Below are 14,819 nucleotides of genomic sequence, written 5' to 3' on the forward strand. Positions count from 1 at the left end.
GAATCGATAATTCGCGAACAACTGCAGCAACAACAACGGGTTAGTCACGCGAACGACTAGCCTATTCGATTATTATTCGAGCAAATCGCACAAGGATAAATTATAATAGTCATCATGGTACGTAAATCGTATAATAATAAACGTGAAAATTTATTACGATCGTGTTTTGCCCGGATTAAAGAAATTTCAAAAGTTTGGAAAGATAAAATGTACTAGTCCTTTATTGAAGAAAATAGAATATGAAGTTGCAGCGAGTTTATCTGTGTCTTAATCTGCTTATTAATCGGTGTTGCTATTTTGCACTTGAAGTACTTCTTCGATATCAATTTAAAATACAAAATTGTCGAGTGTATATATATGCTATTATGCCGGATTGTTACATTCCAGTGTAATTTTGTACACTTTAACTTTATATGTTCGAAACTATCAGATTTTTGGAATATATTTCTATTTGCACTAGAATTCTCTAAGACCATTTTTTTTATTAAAAATCATTTTTGAATATTGTTATTACAGAAGAAAATGTGATCTCTACAAATATATATAGTAATCGGATAATTTTCGGATTATTAAAATTGACTTCCATTGGATTGATCATAAATAATAACAAGAAAATAATAACAAGTTAAAAACAGGTTATAGATTCGAATATTTTTTTTATTTCATTAAGATCGAAGAGAATTAATTAAACCTGTGAAAAATGCTTGGTCATTTTTTTGTAATTACGTGATCGATGCTTCATTTAATACGACACTTAATAACTTTAACAATATAATTTCTTCAAACTGAAATTGATTATACTTTAAACATTTATCTAAATATGCGTAATATTATAATCTTCAATTATCTCAAATTGCCTTAATCTTTTTAGTCTATCTTTCCTAGAAACATATAATTACTAAAATCAATCTCTATCTCTAAAAAATATAAATATATATTTAAAATGTTGTACAATCCATTATTTATACTATATTATCTCTAATGGAACAATTTTTTTCTTCTCTTCTATTAACAATATAAGATTCATCCAGATATAATTGTCTTTATACATAATAATTCGTCAATTGTTTTGACTGTAATCATTTTGCATCTTACACATCAGTTTTTTTGAATTTTCAAATTGAATATTTCAATGAAGAGAAAGAAATATTTATATAGAATAGAAAATTTCACGTATGAAAATTTTACGTTTTACATTTCAGATGGAAAATTTGTTTTCATAAAAAACAGAAAGAATATAAAAAGAAATAAAATATTCCGCAAAAAATTGTTTTATCAAAATTTCATTATCTATGATAAATTTTTATTTTTTTTTTTTTTATGAAATACATTACTAGACATTACGTAATAGCATTTTTTTTCTTTTTTTTTTTCAAATATGTGGAAACAATTATAATAATGAATAGACAAATTGCGTCATATCGAAAATATTATTCACATGTAATTTTTTTATAATTCATGTATATATTCTATATATACGTATGTATTTTATACAATATATACAATTATGTATTTTAATAAAATTTAAATATTATGTACATAACAAGGATGCAACATTATTTGTTTATATTGAATTCTCGAAAAATACATAAAGATATCTCTAATTTTTTCATTTTTGTGTTTTTTTGACATCACAAAGGGATTGCATTTAAATGATTCAAAAAAATAATGATTACGAGTTGGAAACTAACTAGTTAGTCACATCGAACGTGCTCGATTTTGTGATCACCATTTATAAAGAAGCAGCAAGAGGTAGAAAAAAAGGATATTGAACAGTATGGGTAACAGAAGAGGAAAGATCAAGAGGATGAATAAGAAAGATTCAGAGGTGGAGGAAGAAATCGGGGTTGCTGCGATAGCGAAGGTGGAGAGGATGAGGCTATTCGGGAGACTGAAGAGGCCGAAGCTATGAAGAACGGAGCACGATCTTTCCTTGTCATCGTGACCGTCTCTGGCTGATTTTTAAACAAGGAGGCGAATTCAAACGGCATTGTGTCGTCACGTGCAACCACTCGCTCTCTCTCAACAGAACGTTGTTAGAACCTCTTTCCTCTGTATAACCGCAAAACTTTCATATATTGTCTCTTCTCCCCGTTTTCTTATTTTACTTCTCTATTTTATTCTTTCCTTTCTCGTATCCATTGTTTTTGTTTTCTTTACGATTAATAATACAAATAATTTATATATTTTTCATTAACATATATACATATATATTATAAATATTTATAAATATTTTTCCTAAGTTTTTGTATGTACAAAAAATACAGATCGATTCCTATTTCTTTCTTTGAAAAATTTTCAATATTTTTTACGACTACCTTCGAAATAATAATAATTTTCTTTTACATTGACATTAATATTTTGTCATAATGTTTATATTTCAATTTTATTTTCATCATTAACAGTGATGACAATAAAACAATTACGTATTCCCTAATATCTTATATTAATTAACTTTAGAATTTTTTGAATGCGATATTTTTCTATTTATTCAAGATTCGTTTAAATATTATAATTATTTCGTCTCGATTTATCGATGTAAAAATTACATATGATAAAACACAAAATATAAATATTTCTTTATTTCTTTGAATAATACATCTAGCGTTAAACAATAAGATGATAGCAAGTCTAATCTTTCGGTTCGGATATCATAATGGTTAAGTAAAAATTCATTCTTTAATATTGTAAAATATACATATACATGTACATACATACATACGAGCGCCTGCATGCACAATAAGATCACACATACCAGTTATTTACACAGTTTTATACAATATTTCCTTTGTTCTTTTCTTCTCGAAAGATTTTCTTTAAATATCAATTAAATCACAGCAACCATTTCCTAATTTATATTAATTATTTATATGTCTTCTATATTATATCTCCATTATTAATTATATGTCTTCTGTCACAATATTTTTTCTTAATGACAACATTTTATATAATTCTCTGTGTCATTATTAGGAAATGGCAAAAAAAATTTTCTTTCCTATTAATATAAATTTACAGAATATGTATAGAAAATGACATGTCAAAAACGTCCAATTATATTTTTTTATATTTGTTTTTTTAAAAAATTAATTATCAATATTAGAATTATCATTATATTTCTACAATTTTTTAAAAAATTTAATTCAATTTATATAACATGTAACATCCAAGATATTACCATTAGAATTTTATTATATATTTAGATTCTATATTTTTTCTATATGTCCTGCATAAAAGAAAATTCTATTTTTGGTTTTTTAATTTATATATATATATATGTGTATGTATATACAATAACAAATAATATTTACAAATATATGTTATGAATCATATCGTTAAAAAATATTTTTTTTTTCATTCATTTGCTATATATATATATATATATTTTGGCAATACATTGGCAATATATATATATATTTGCCAATCATTATTTAACATTCATGGAATAAAGAATCTATGTCTAATTGCCTATTAAACAAAATCTATATATGGTAACTAAATAAAGAAAAGATAAATACATGATAATCAAAAGTAAAGTTTTAAAATAAAATATCTAGGCCATATAAAATTATAAATAAACATTAATCTTAAATGTTTCAATATTATAATTTTGATTAAAACAAATAAATATTTTAAATAATTCGATTGAATTGTTTTAATATTTTTGATATTTTTCATAAACTGACGAATATTTGAAAAATTAGATTATACAGATATAAATTTAAAAAAAAAATAATTTGAAATCTTAACTATTAAATAATTACTTTAATATTATTTAAAATAAATTTTAATTAAAACAAGCTAAAGATAACAATGATTTTTACTATTAAAATAATGGCAAATCATTTTCAAGAAGAAATTTTCATTTATATATTATATATTTTCATTATATATAATATTATCTATATATAAAATTTATGATGTAAAAAAAATGCTTGAAAAAACAGTAAATGTAAAGGTATCCCATAAGTTTCTTTTGCACCTCATTAGGAATGACTTTAACTGGTTATTTTTACATGAACATGCAGACTTATCTATTAGTCGTTTATAGCATCGGTTTCAGTCATCCCAAAGCTCTTCAAAATACATTTCATTGACACAGTCTCTTTTAAAATTTTTTTCTACACCATTCCAATATGAATAGCCAAAAGAATAGCCAAAAAATTTGCGACATGTTATGCTTTATTACTTTAAAAAAAAGATGATAATGCAAATTATACTGCAGAAGAGATTTGTATTGTTTAGGGGAAGCGGAGCTACAATTACGATCATCTACAATTGGTTTAAGAGATGGCAATTTTAACTTGAAAGATGAAAAATTGCAGTGACCGTCTAGCAATGACGAATACGGACTTTATCAAGGCTATGCTGAAAATCCGCGATATGCGGATGAGCAAGAGATAATAGATGCCACTAACATTTCCAGGAAAACAGTAAATAATCACCTGACCAAGATGGGATATATCAATCGATGAAGTTTGGGTTCCACAGCTATTGACAAGACCGACTTTATGAATCGCGTCTTTATATACGATTTTCTCTTCCAACGACATGAAAGAGATTTTTTTAAAAAGACTTGTTACTGGAGATGAAACTTGGATTTTCTATCAAAATATGCATCGAAAATGTATTTGATTTAAGAACATTAGAGACTGTCAACCGTTGCGAAGCGTGGACTTCATCTGAAGAAAATTCTTTTATCCATTTGGGATTGGAAAAATGTAGTGAGCTTCTTTCTCAAGATGAAACCATCAATTCTGGAAAATATTGTAATATAGTTTGATAAATTGAAGGACGCCATAGTAGAAAAACAGTCAAAACTGGCAAACCGACGAGGCTATCACGACAATGTAAAACCGCATATTGCATTGACTGTAAGAGAAAAGCTGTTAAAAATTGATTGAGACATTCTATTGTATTTTCTGTACTAGATCTTGCTTTATCCGATTATTACTTGTTCCTGTTATTAAAAAAAATTCTCTCTATAATAAACGATTCCAATCTGTAAGCGAAAGGCACCTTGAGCAATATTTTGCAAATGAACCCTAACAATTTTGAAAAATGGAAATAATTCCTGGCTTCCTGAGAGAAACTGGTAGAAAGTGATAGAGCAGAATAATTCATATGCATAATGCAATAAAGTAATCTTGCAATAAACAAGAAATATCATGTATTCATTTTGTATCAAAAAAAAGAAAGAAACTTATGGGGCACCCTTATATTAGACAAATGAAATAAATTTAAATTTGCAATGAAAACTATTGTATAGTTAATAAAGAAGAAATAATGATAAATATTTTTTTCGTTCTTTAAAATAAAAGATGAAGCTCTTAAAGCATTCAAAATGCCTTTTTTTTTTTATATAGTTATGAATTATTAACAGTCTATATCAGATTTTGTAATGTCTTAAAAGAACATATCAATCTTATTGATTATATAGATATATAATAAAAAATAGATATAACCGAATTTTATACATGAATATCGATTTTTTCAGAATCTGTATTAATAAAATTTGTGGCTTCACTTTCGATTGGTACAGACCCGCCCGAATTCGATGTTTGTGAATTTGTTCGTATATTGCAATTTGTAATTTGAACAACAGGGGCTGGAAATTCTTCAACATCTGTATATAAATTTACCGTATGTGGTTTAGTACTGCTCACAGAACATTCCAAGTCCGGTAACTCGCCTAATTAAATAATTAAAATTATCTCTTTCTTTTAATCAATATTTTGATCATTATTATATATTGATCAAATAATTATAACTATTAAATATATTTAATAATTAATCCTCAACAAATACTTCAAATATTAATCAAATAATAATCATGTTAAATTAAAATGTAATGGCAAGAATAATGAGAAGATAAATAATATTTAAAAATAATTCTTACCATTAATACTATGAATATCAAACGGCCTGAAAACAGTGCCACTAGATGGTTCTCCAGCACTTACACTAGCTTCTTCATCTGTTGTATCTAATAATTCTTCAGAATCAGAACTGCTATTGAAGTGAATTATATCGTGTTGTCTTGTTTGCGATCTTCTGGCACGATTAAAAGGATTCTCTCTTTGTCGTGAAAATGTTCCACCTTGAGTACCTAATAAAATATTTTTATTTCTCTAAAATATAAGTTAATGATTCTATAACTTTTAAAATGAGAAAATAAAGATTTTTTTTTATACCTTGATGGCCTTCTCGAATCAAAGGTGTCGTATCGTCGGCATCTGAATCACTTTCGTCAGTAACAACTTGTTCGTCCGCTGCAAAAACTTTTCGCTTACAAACTGGACAAACTCTACGATTTTTTGTTAGCCAAGGGTCAATACATTTTGTATGATATGCTAAAAATAAATAATATATCATTCATGTGATAATATGATATAAATATTATTAGTTATAAAATATTTCAAATTTTTTAATATACTAACCACATATTGACACATACTAACCATGTGCACAGGGTAAAACTCTTAATTTTTCACCCTCAGCATAGTCATCTAAACAAATAGCACATGTTTCATATGGATCACCTTTTGTATACTTGTGCGTAGGAATTTTTTTCAAACTTGAATTAGGTAATCTATGTCTTTGTTGTCTTCTTCTATCTTTAATACACCTAACAATCTATAATTTACAAAAAAAATGTTTTAACTATACTTTTTTTGCAAATATAATAATTTAAATGTTATTTATTAATTTATTCTACAAATCTTACCATAAAGATAACCATGATTAAAAAACATATCCCTACGACAATAGCAAAAGGCAAAAGTAAATGTGTTATATTGAATGGACTGTCATCATTGATTAATACAAAATACAATTCATCATATAAATAATTTTCTTTAATAATCAATCCTGTAATTTCACTGACAAATACTGATGGTATTATTATTCCTGTAGGATCTTTAGCTAACATTGGTTCTGTAATAAAATACATATATATTTATACATTTCTATTATATATTTTCATTTATCTATTGGTCTATTTAAATATTGAAATATTATTATGTAAATATTTTCAATGAAAATAATTATTGAATTTATAACATTTTCTTATTTTAATAAGAATTACCTAATTTGTTGCTGTTTACATTATGTATAATTACAGCATCATAACCAGCTTTCTGAGCCATTCGTACTTTTCTTTCAAAACTACAATTATAGCGAGCAATTAAAGATATCCAATTACCAATATAACTCGTACTATTAGGAGGACCCTGTATTTCATGACATGCTGTAGGTGGTTCTGCATACACAACCATCCCCTAATATAAAATTTTTCATAAACTATAATATATATATTTTTTCTAATTTATTTATTATATTATTCTATTTTCATTTTATTATTCGCTATTAATATTGAATTACATTGATAATATTCTGCATAAACTATTTTATTCACATTTATATATCAATTAAAATCATACTTTTTAATTTAACCTTCAATTTTTTTTACTAGATATTTCAATTTTTTTTATAAAATATATAATGTGATATATACAGAAAATTATACAAATATTTCTTATAAATATAGATTAAATACCTTAATTCCTTCAGACGGTATCAAACCTCCAAATCTGGCAGGCATATCTCTAAATTCTTCTTCAATTTGATGTCTTGCAGCCGCAGAAAATACTAAAATATCTGCTCTATTGCACATTACACAAAAGACAAGAAACATAAGCCACAGTTGAAGTTGGTGGCTTAAACAACACTGTTTCATGTTTTAAAATGTCAAATTGCCTTGTCAACCTTAATATTTTATTAAAAATTTGTTTAATTGCTTCATTATATGTTACATTTAGTTCTAAAATATTAATGTATCCATGAACAAAATAATGCTAGCCTGTTAAAATAATTATAATATTTTCAGATTATGTTTATATTTTATATGTAATTTAATATTATATATTTTATATAAAATTTGAATTAATACACAACTATATTTACAATTAATTTACACTTAATAATGTTCATTTTTATAATTATTCAATGCTAATAACTAATAATATTTTCATCATTAAATGACAATTTTTTTTTTTATATAACAAAAACCTTAATTCATTTAGTGAAATAAATTTTCGAACTAATTAACTAATGATAAAGTTAAAAAATATGATACATACACAGTAGTACTATATGATTTTTAACCATTCACAATATATTGTTTTAAGTGATTAATTATCGATTATTTAATAAACTATCCATAAACAAAAAATACAAACGTTATTTTTTTATCAGAATAAAATGGAAAAGTTATATATTTAATGTGCAAAGGACATTCGTAAACACATTCAGTTTGATATATTGATAAACGAATAGATAATAGAAGCATAGGAAATGATGATGAATCTCTCAAAGTATATCGAGATGTATAAGATATAATAAACAAATAAATGATTAATATATCCAAAAACAATATACACATATAAATGAATATATACGCAACATCTGCGTAAATTTAACCCTGTAAGTTTCCTTGTCAATAGGTAATAACACTCAAATGTAAATACGTAGATAATTTCGATACGTACTAGTATTTTTCTATCTTTTTTCATCCAGAAAAACACGTTAAGTAAGACACACAGGAGACGTTGAATCGGTCGTACGTGCATATATATGCATTTACACACGTAATATTGTAGATAATATGAATGTGCAGTAAGATGTACACCGTCTACACATTGCACTTCATTTGTATCTTCTTTAATTCGTTTTCTACAAATTTCAGGTTATAATATTATAAAACGTTTTGAATATTACACATTAATAAAAATGTAAAATCCTTACGGCGATACTAAATTGACTGCGACGTGATGAATCCATTGAATAAAATTTGCAAGTAAATGTCAAAAATTTAGTTTTACAAATGAATCACTTATTCATAATTATTTCAATAAAAGTAATTTGAAGTTATATGTATATATATATATGTATAATGTAACTATTTAAACAATAATTTTTTTAATATAAAAAAAAACTGTAACTTGATCCCTGGAGTCACGCGGATATCATACATATACTTTTTCCTTTATTTTCTTATGGAACAATCTGATAGTGCCATGCCGGACGTATCTATATTACCGCGCAATGTAAGCGTTAAATTTAAATTTAAGTAAATGTCAATTTACAACTTATCAATTTTTACATCATATAATTAATATTTTTTAAATTAAATTTTAGATTAAATTTTTTTAAAACTTTCATTATTACTATATTTGATTTATCAAAAAAATATTAATATTTAATATTGTATTTATTTAAAATATTATATTTATATATTAAAAATATATATAAGAAAATATTATGTAAATGTATATATATAAATTTATACTTATATCGATTTTTTCTACTATTTGCTAGATATTTTGTTTACTTTTATTGATGTATTTAGATAAAAAATATAAAATATATATATTGTTTTATTTAAAAATAGAACAATTGTATCTATTGAATAAATTAAACATATAATATGATTTTCATATAAAGTATATTTAAAGTATTCTTATATAATTGTTACATTAGATAAGATATGTATTACATCAAAACAACTTTAAATAATCACAGGCAAAATTGATTGCATAGTAAAATCAATTAAGAAAAAATATTTTTCTTTTTGAAGAAAATTTATACTTACAATCTCTTTACTTACTAACTTATTACATTTTATATTAAAATATTATGCGCATACACATATATAATCTTTAATATTTAATAATACATAATACAATGAAATTTAAATTGACATGATTTATTATTTATAAAGTCAATAGAAATTTTTCAAGAAATAATTATTGAATATATATTATGATATATTACATATTTTGCCTGAGTGACTTCAAAAAGATTATATTTTAGTAAGCTAATAATTTTGATTTAATATCTTCAATATTAATGTTACTTATAAATTACAATTAAATATAAGAATGATAAAATATTGAATATGAAAAAAATTAATTAAAAGAAAAAAAAAAAACAAGAATCCAGATTATATATCAAAATATGCTAAATAAAAATATGTATTGAAGGCACTCATTGGCAAAATCGTTTACATTGAAAGAAATATTAAATTTACATCGCATCAAATTCATTGCTTTCTATAATATTTTAATAATTAAATAAGTAAAAAAAGAAAGAAATATATTTACTTTGATCCCATCATAATTTTCCAAGGGAAAATCTTTCATTTAGATTTTGTGCTTTATTAATAATAGCATTCTTTTTATTCTGATTAAATCGATTAATTCGTAAGTCAATATCTCTGTCAAATGGTCTTCTAATTGTTTGCCCAGTTTTTTTTTCTTCTTTCTAAAATTATTATCAAAATATTATATACAAAGAATATGTAAAAAAAAAATTATTTATTAAATAAATAAATACCAATTTTTTCTTTCGGAGTTTATCTTGATGTATTTCTAAAAGTGATTTTTCGCATTTTCTATTTTTCTGATAATCAGTTTCATTTTCAATAGACAAGTCTGTAATTAATGTCCTATCATTATATAATTTTTCTTCTTCCTAAAATAAAGATGAATATTTAACATTATAAAATATAACATTAATTTATATTTAGTAATTCCTATTTACATAATAGTAAATATAAAATATGTATTTACTCGTTTTCGTTTTTCAGCTTTTTTTGCAGGAGTATCTGTCCAACATGATCTATCAGACATATCTGGACCTGCTCTCATCCGAAATTTTCGTGATGTTAATCCTAAATTATTGATTTGACTTGGTGGTAACTCAGTCATCCATTCTTCCCGTTGATTTAATATACTATAATCCTAAAATATTATATTTCAATCTTTAAATATTTTTATTATAATGAATATTAACATTAAGATAATTTATTTTACCTCATCTTTCTGTTCATTTTTAATTTGTTGAGCTCTTTGTTCTAATTGTTTATATACAAAATTATTTTCTAATGCTGGATGATTAGCAGGCAATGGGCCTATACCATCTTCATCTTCAGATTCTATTTGATTTATTTCATGATTATGAAATAACATTGCACTATTTGGAAGAATAGGACCTATTATTTTTGTATTCATATCATCATTATATTTCTGCTTTAGCAAATGCGGTGGTAATGCTGGACCAAAAACAATATCCAAATATGAAACATCTTCTTCCATTATATTATCTTGACTGATATTATTTACTGTTTCTTTTTCTATTTTTTCATTTATATTTTGTGCATCATTTTTTGGTAAACAAGGTCCTATAAAATCTTTATTTGATTCTATATTATTGGAAAGATCAGTTTTTAATTGCGGCGGTAAAGCCGGTCCGTATGTTGTAATTTTCTCATTAATATCTGTTATTTTTACAGAATTGCAATTATTAAGATGCAAGGAAGTTGGTTCAGTAATGTACATGTTATTTTCTTCCAGTGAAGTACATATTATTTCCCTATTATTTAAATCAATTATGTTTTTCCTTGATTCCATCAATATAGCTGATGTATTTAATAAGATATCTGAAACGGTACCAGAATTATTATTACTGGAACCATAAAATAAATCATTCTTCCTTGCATTTACCTTTGGTAATTTGTCCATAGTTTCCATTTCTATTACGTGTTTTTTTGATGAATCATTATGTTCATTATTAAAATACCTTTTCTTGGAATTCTTATCATGTAGTTGTAATAATAAATTTTTATTTTTTACATTTGAAATATCAGTTATATTTTCGTCTGATAAAATGTTAAATTCAGATAAATTTAATTCATTATATTCTTGACTTTCCACTTTTTCTATTTCTCTCTTTGTTAATGATTCATTATTGCAATTATCCTCTTTTATATTTTTAGACAAAAATTTTTTTTCATCTTCTTTCATTGATATTTTTTTATGAATATTATATTTTTCAAATTCTTCTCGAAATTTACAATCTTCAGATCTCATTTTACATGATTGATTACTTTTATCACGATTTCTATCACAAGTATGATGTTTATTATATTTTTCATGACATTTATTTTTATGTTTGCCATTTTGTGATTTATCATTTTCATTTCTATTATGACATCGTTCTTGAGATTTATAATTTAGATATTCATTTCGATTTTGACTTTTGTGTTTCTTTGTCTCTTTTGTTTTGTGTTTCGAAGATAATGGAATACTTTTAGTATCTAAACTAATATCCTTTAAATTTTTATAATCTTTATTATTTTCACGTTTTGAATTTTTTATCTCATTTTTTGAATATTTAGTAGAATATTTAGAATCTCTATTATCATTATTCAATTCTTTTGAATGTTTATGTTCTCTATTATAATTACGTTTAAATTTATCTTTTTTATTTTTATGCTTTATGTTATTATAACATGATTCTTGTTGTGATTTTAAAGTCGATAATTTTTTCATCTTTGCATCCAGTTGTACATTATCTTTACGAGTGGCTTCAAAACGAAATCGCCGTCCATCATCACTGTCTTGACTCTCAGAATCAGAATCCATTGTGGTCATAGTTAATTACTGAAAGCAGCATAAATTTAATTCCTTATATGCCTATAAAAATAATATACACGTATATACATACGTGAGCGCATATATATATACGCGAGCGCACGAGCGCGCGCGTACACACATACACACACTCATCATACATATATATATATATAGTATGCATTCTAATTATCTTATTTAACAGAATGGGACAATATTTCATAAAAATATTTTTAAAAATTAAGGTAAATAATACCTAGAATAAATAATTATAATTTAACTAAATAACAACTTTATTTTAAACACATTTGTATAAAACATAGTACATATGACAGAATTAAAGTATGAGTATGATAATTACTATTCTACGCGTTTGTCTGTTTCCTTTGATTGAGTTTCATTCTTCACACTTTCCATGATTCTTTCAACTTTACTTTGACTTGATTCTAGTTTTGGAAGAGAAGTTATCTGTGGACTTGTTTGTAACATTTTCATTATTTTTGTTGTACTGTATTGAATAGATTTCACAAATCCAGCAGTTGCAATTCCTTTTAAACTTTGAGAAATACTAGATCTCCATATAATTTCTTTTAAACATTCTTCCAATATTTCTCCACAATCAGGATCATAAGCTATTGCACGTAAACAATCTTCAGTATCTTTTGATCTTGGACCTTGAGACCATGCTCTAACAAGATTAACTTGTGGTATTCTTGGTAATTGATTTAAGTGATGTATTTTTGTTGCAGGACTTATATCTTGATGGCATATGACAGCCATTTTGTCAGATTTTGGAATATCAACATAATTTTCAAAATGTTGTAAAATTGGACTATATAATTGTTTAAAGTATGTCAACTGGGGCAGAACAATGTTATTAATTTTTTCTTTATTTTCACCAAAAGTCATTCGGAAATCACCATTATAAGATAAGCCAGTGATAGTTTTATAAAAATCAATTTCTGTAAAATGCTGTGGAAGTAATAATAAAGCTGCATGTACAGCTGAATGTAAATTTTGTACTAAAGCTGTAGTTAATTGAGAATATTCGTTTGGTTCCATAAGTATTTTAACTGGTTTATGTAATCTTCCAGCTAAATATATATCAGTCCAATCTAATAAATCTTCTACTAATGATACTTCAGAAACAACACCATATTTGATAGTATATCCTTCTTTCATTTTAACTAATGTATTATAATATACTTTAGCACCCCATTTTTCTTGTACATTAGTAATTGCTTTATGTCCAAGAAATCTTAATGGTTGAGCATAATGTTTAGGATTAAGTTTTAAATTTTCAGCATGCCATTGATTTACATTACGAACAACAAATATAAGATCCACCATATTGTTAGATTCATTGTTTAATTGTTTAAATGCTGCAGATCCATATGCAAAACAAAACTTTATATTTCTTGGAAAATTTTTAAGTATATCTTTTAATTGATGAATTCCTATCAATTTTTCCATTATACTGAGACATCAACAATACAATCAAATTTTGTGTAAAAGCACTCAATAGCTTTAATTCTGCATAATACTTCTTTATCCTCAAATATTAAACTAAAAATTTTTATGTAATATCATTACATATGCTTGTTTTTTTCTTGTCAGAGTACAGTTGATTTGTTTGATATTATCAAAATTATATAATATAAATATAATTAAAAGAAAAAATATAATATTGTAAAATGTAATAAAGTATGGCACTTGAAATGAAATAAATATTTTAAATTTAAATCTTTTTAAAAAAAAAACTTATAAATTTTTAGATTTGTAATCAACTGCGCTCTTTAACAAAGATTCATTCTTAACTTAACCTAAAACTTTTTAAAATAAATTGTTTAATCAATACAATCACTTACTAAGTCGATGAAATATTGTATATCGAAGATTTGTTATAATGTATCAATTTTAATAATATAATTAATTTAAAATAAACTGACATAAATAAACAACGAAATTATAACATTGCAATATGCTTTGCATTGAATCTAGAAAAATATGACTACTTGAATTATACTTACATACATTTAGTATGTATAATTTGATTTACATTGGCTACATAGAAATTTGTACCTTATGATATCATTGAATTGTAATCAATTAATTATTTCAATTTATTAATTTATTTTAATTATATGTTTTTATAATTTTATTTTTTTCATATCAATAATATAATTAATTATTTTAATAATTTATTTTTTTTTTAAATTCCATTATATTTGATAATATATCTATGTATATTATGTTCACCGTGGCACATTGGAAATAAACAAAACCACGTGATCAAAATCTAGGGAAATTAAGATCAAATTCATAATTCCAAAATATGAAATAACTATT

At 24.3% G+C, this 14,819-nt stretch overlaps 3 protein-coding genes and 2 long non-coding RNA genes across 7 annotated transcripts; 2 read left to right on the plus strand and 3 right to left on the minus strand.

Annotated features, from left to right (window-relative positions):
• The first annotated feature begins 17 nt into the window (after positions 1-17).
• Positions 18-2,107, plus strand: LOC113219030. The gene is made up of 2 exons (XR_003305403.1): positions 18-117; positions 1,640-2,107. It is a non-coding gene; the product is annotated as an uncharacterized LOC113219030 (long non-coding RNA).
• Positions 2,108-3,877: 1,770 nt separating this feature from the next.
• Positions 3,878-8,724, minus strand: LOC408283 (E3 ubiquitin-protein ligase RNF13). 2 transcript variants are annotated; one of them, XM_006566077.3, is made up of 8 exons: positions 8,547-8,724; positions 7,556-7,858; positions 7,085-7,277; positions 6,725-6,933; positions 6,459-6,633; positions 6,192-6,350; positions 5,897-6,106; positions 3,878-5,689 (listed from the first exon to the last, which is right to left on the minus strand). In XM_006566077.3, the coding sequence occupies exons 2-8, from the start codon at positions 7,733-7,735 to the stop codon at positions 5,469-5,471; spliced, it is 1,347 nt and encodes a 448-aa protein (XP_006566140.1). In that variant the 5' UTR covers positions 7,736-7,858; positions 8,547-8,724; the 3' UTR covers positions 3,878-5,468. The 2 variants fall into 2 exon arrangements, with proteins under 2 accessions (XP_006566140.1, XP_026298928.1); XM_026443143.1 differs by lacking the exon at positions 8,547-8,724 and adding an exon at positions 8,139-8,195.
• LOC107965048 lies at positions 8,717-13,342 on the plus strand. The gene is made up of 2 exons (XR_001704408.2): positions 8,717-8,854; positions 13,220-13,342. It is a non-coding gene; the product is annotated as an uncharacterized LOC107965048 (long non-coding RNA).
• Positions 9,963-14,500, minus strand: LOC100576915 (asparagine-rich protein). 2 transcript variants are annotated; one of them, XM_006566075.3, is made up of 5 exons: positions 12,832-12,971; positions 10,872-12,500; positions 10,629-10,799; positions 10,393-10,530; positions 9,963-10,320 (listed from the first exon to the last, which is right to left on the minus strand). In XM_006566075.3, exons 2-5 carry the CDS (start codon positions 12,489-12,491, stop codon positions 10,171-10,173), a joined length of 2,079 nt encoding a protein of 692 aa, XP_006566138.2. In that variant the 5' UTR covers positions 12,492-12,500; positions 12,832-12,971; the 3' UTR covers positions 9,963-10,170. The 2 variants fall into 2 exon arrangements, with proteins under 2 accessions (XP_006566138.2, XP_016769823.2); XM_016914334.2 differs by lacking the exon at positions 12,832-12,971 and adding an exon at positions 14,339-14,500 and having other exon boundaries at positions 9,964-10,320.
• Positions 13,348-13,820, minus strand: LOC107965021 (phosphatidate cytidylyltransferase, mitochondrial). The gene is made up of 2 exons (XM_016914231.1): positions 13,444-13,820; positions 13,348-13,357 (listed from the first exon to the last, which is right to left on the minus strand). The coding sequence occupies exons 1-2, from the start codon at positions 13,818-13,820 to the stop codon at positions 13,348-13,350; spliced, it is 387 nt and encodes a 128-aa protein (XP_016769720.1).
• Positions 14,501-14,819: the final 319 nt, after the last annotated feature.

The sequence above is a fragment of the Apis mellifera genome, linkage group LG10 (assembly GCF_003254395.2).
Source record: "Apis mellifera strain DH4 linkage group LG10, Amel_HAv3.1, whole genome shotgun sequence".
NCBI classification, from domain to species: Eukaryota; Metazoa; Arthropoda; class Insecta; order Hymenoptera; family Apidae; genus Apis; species Apis mellifera.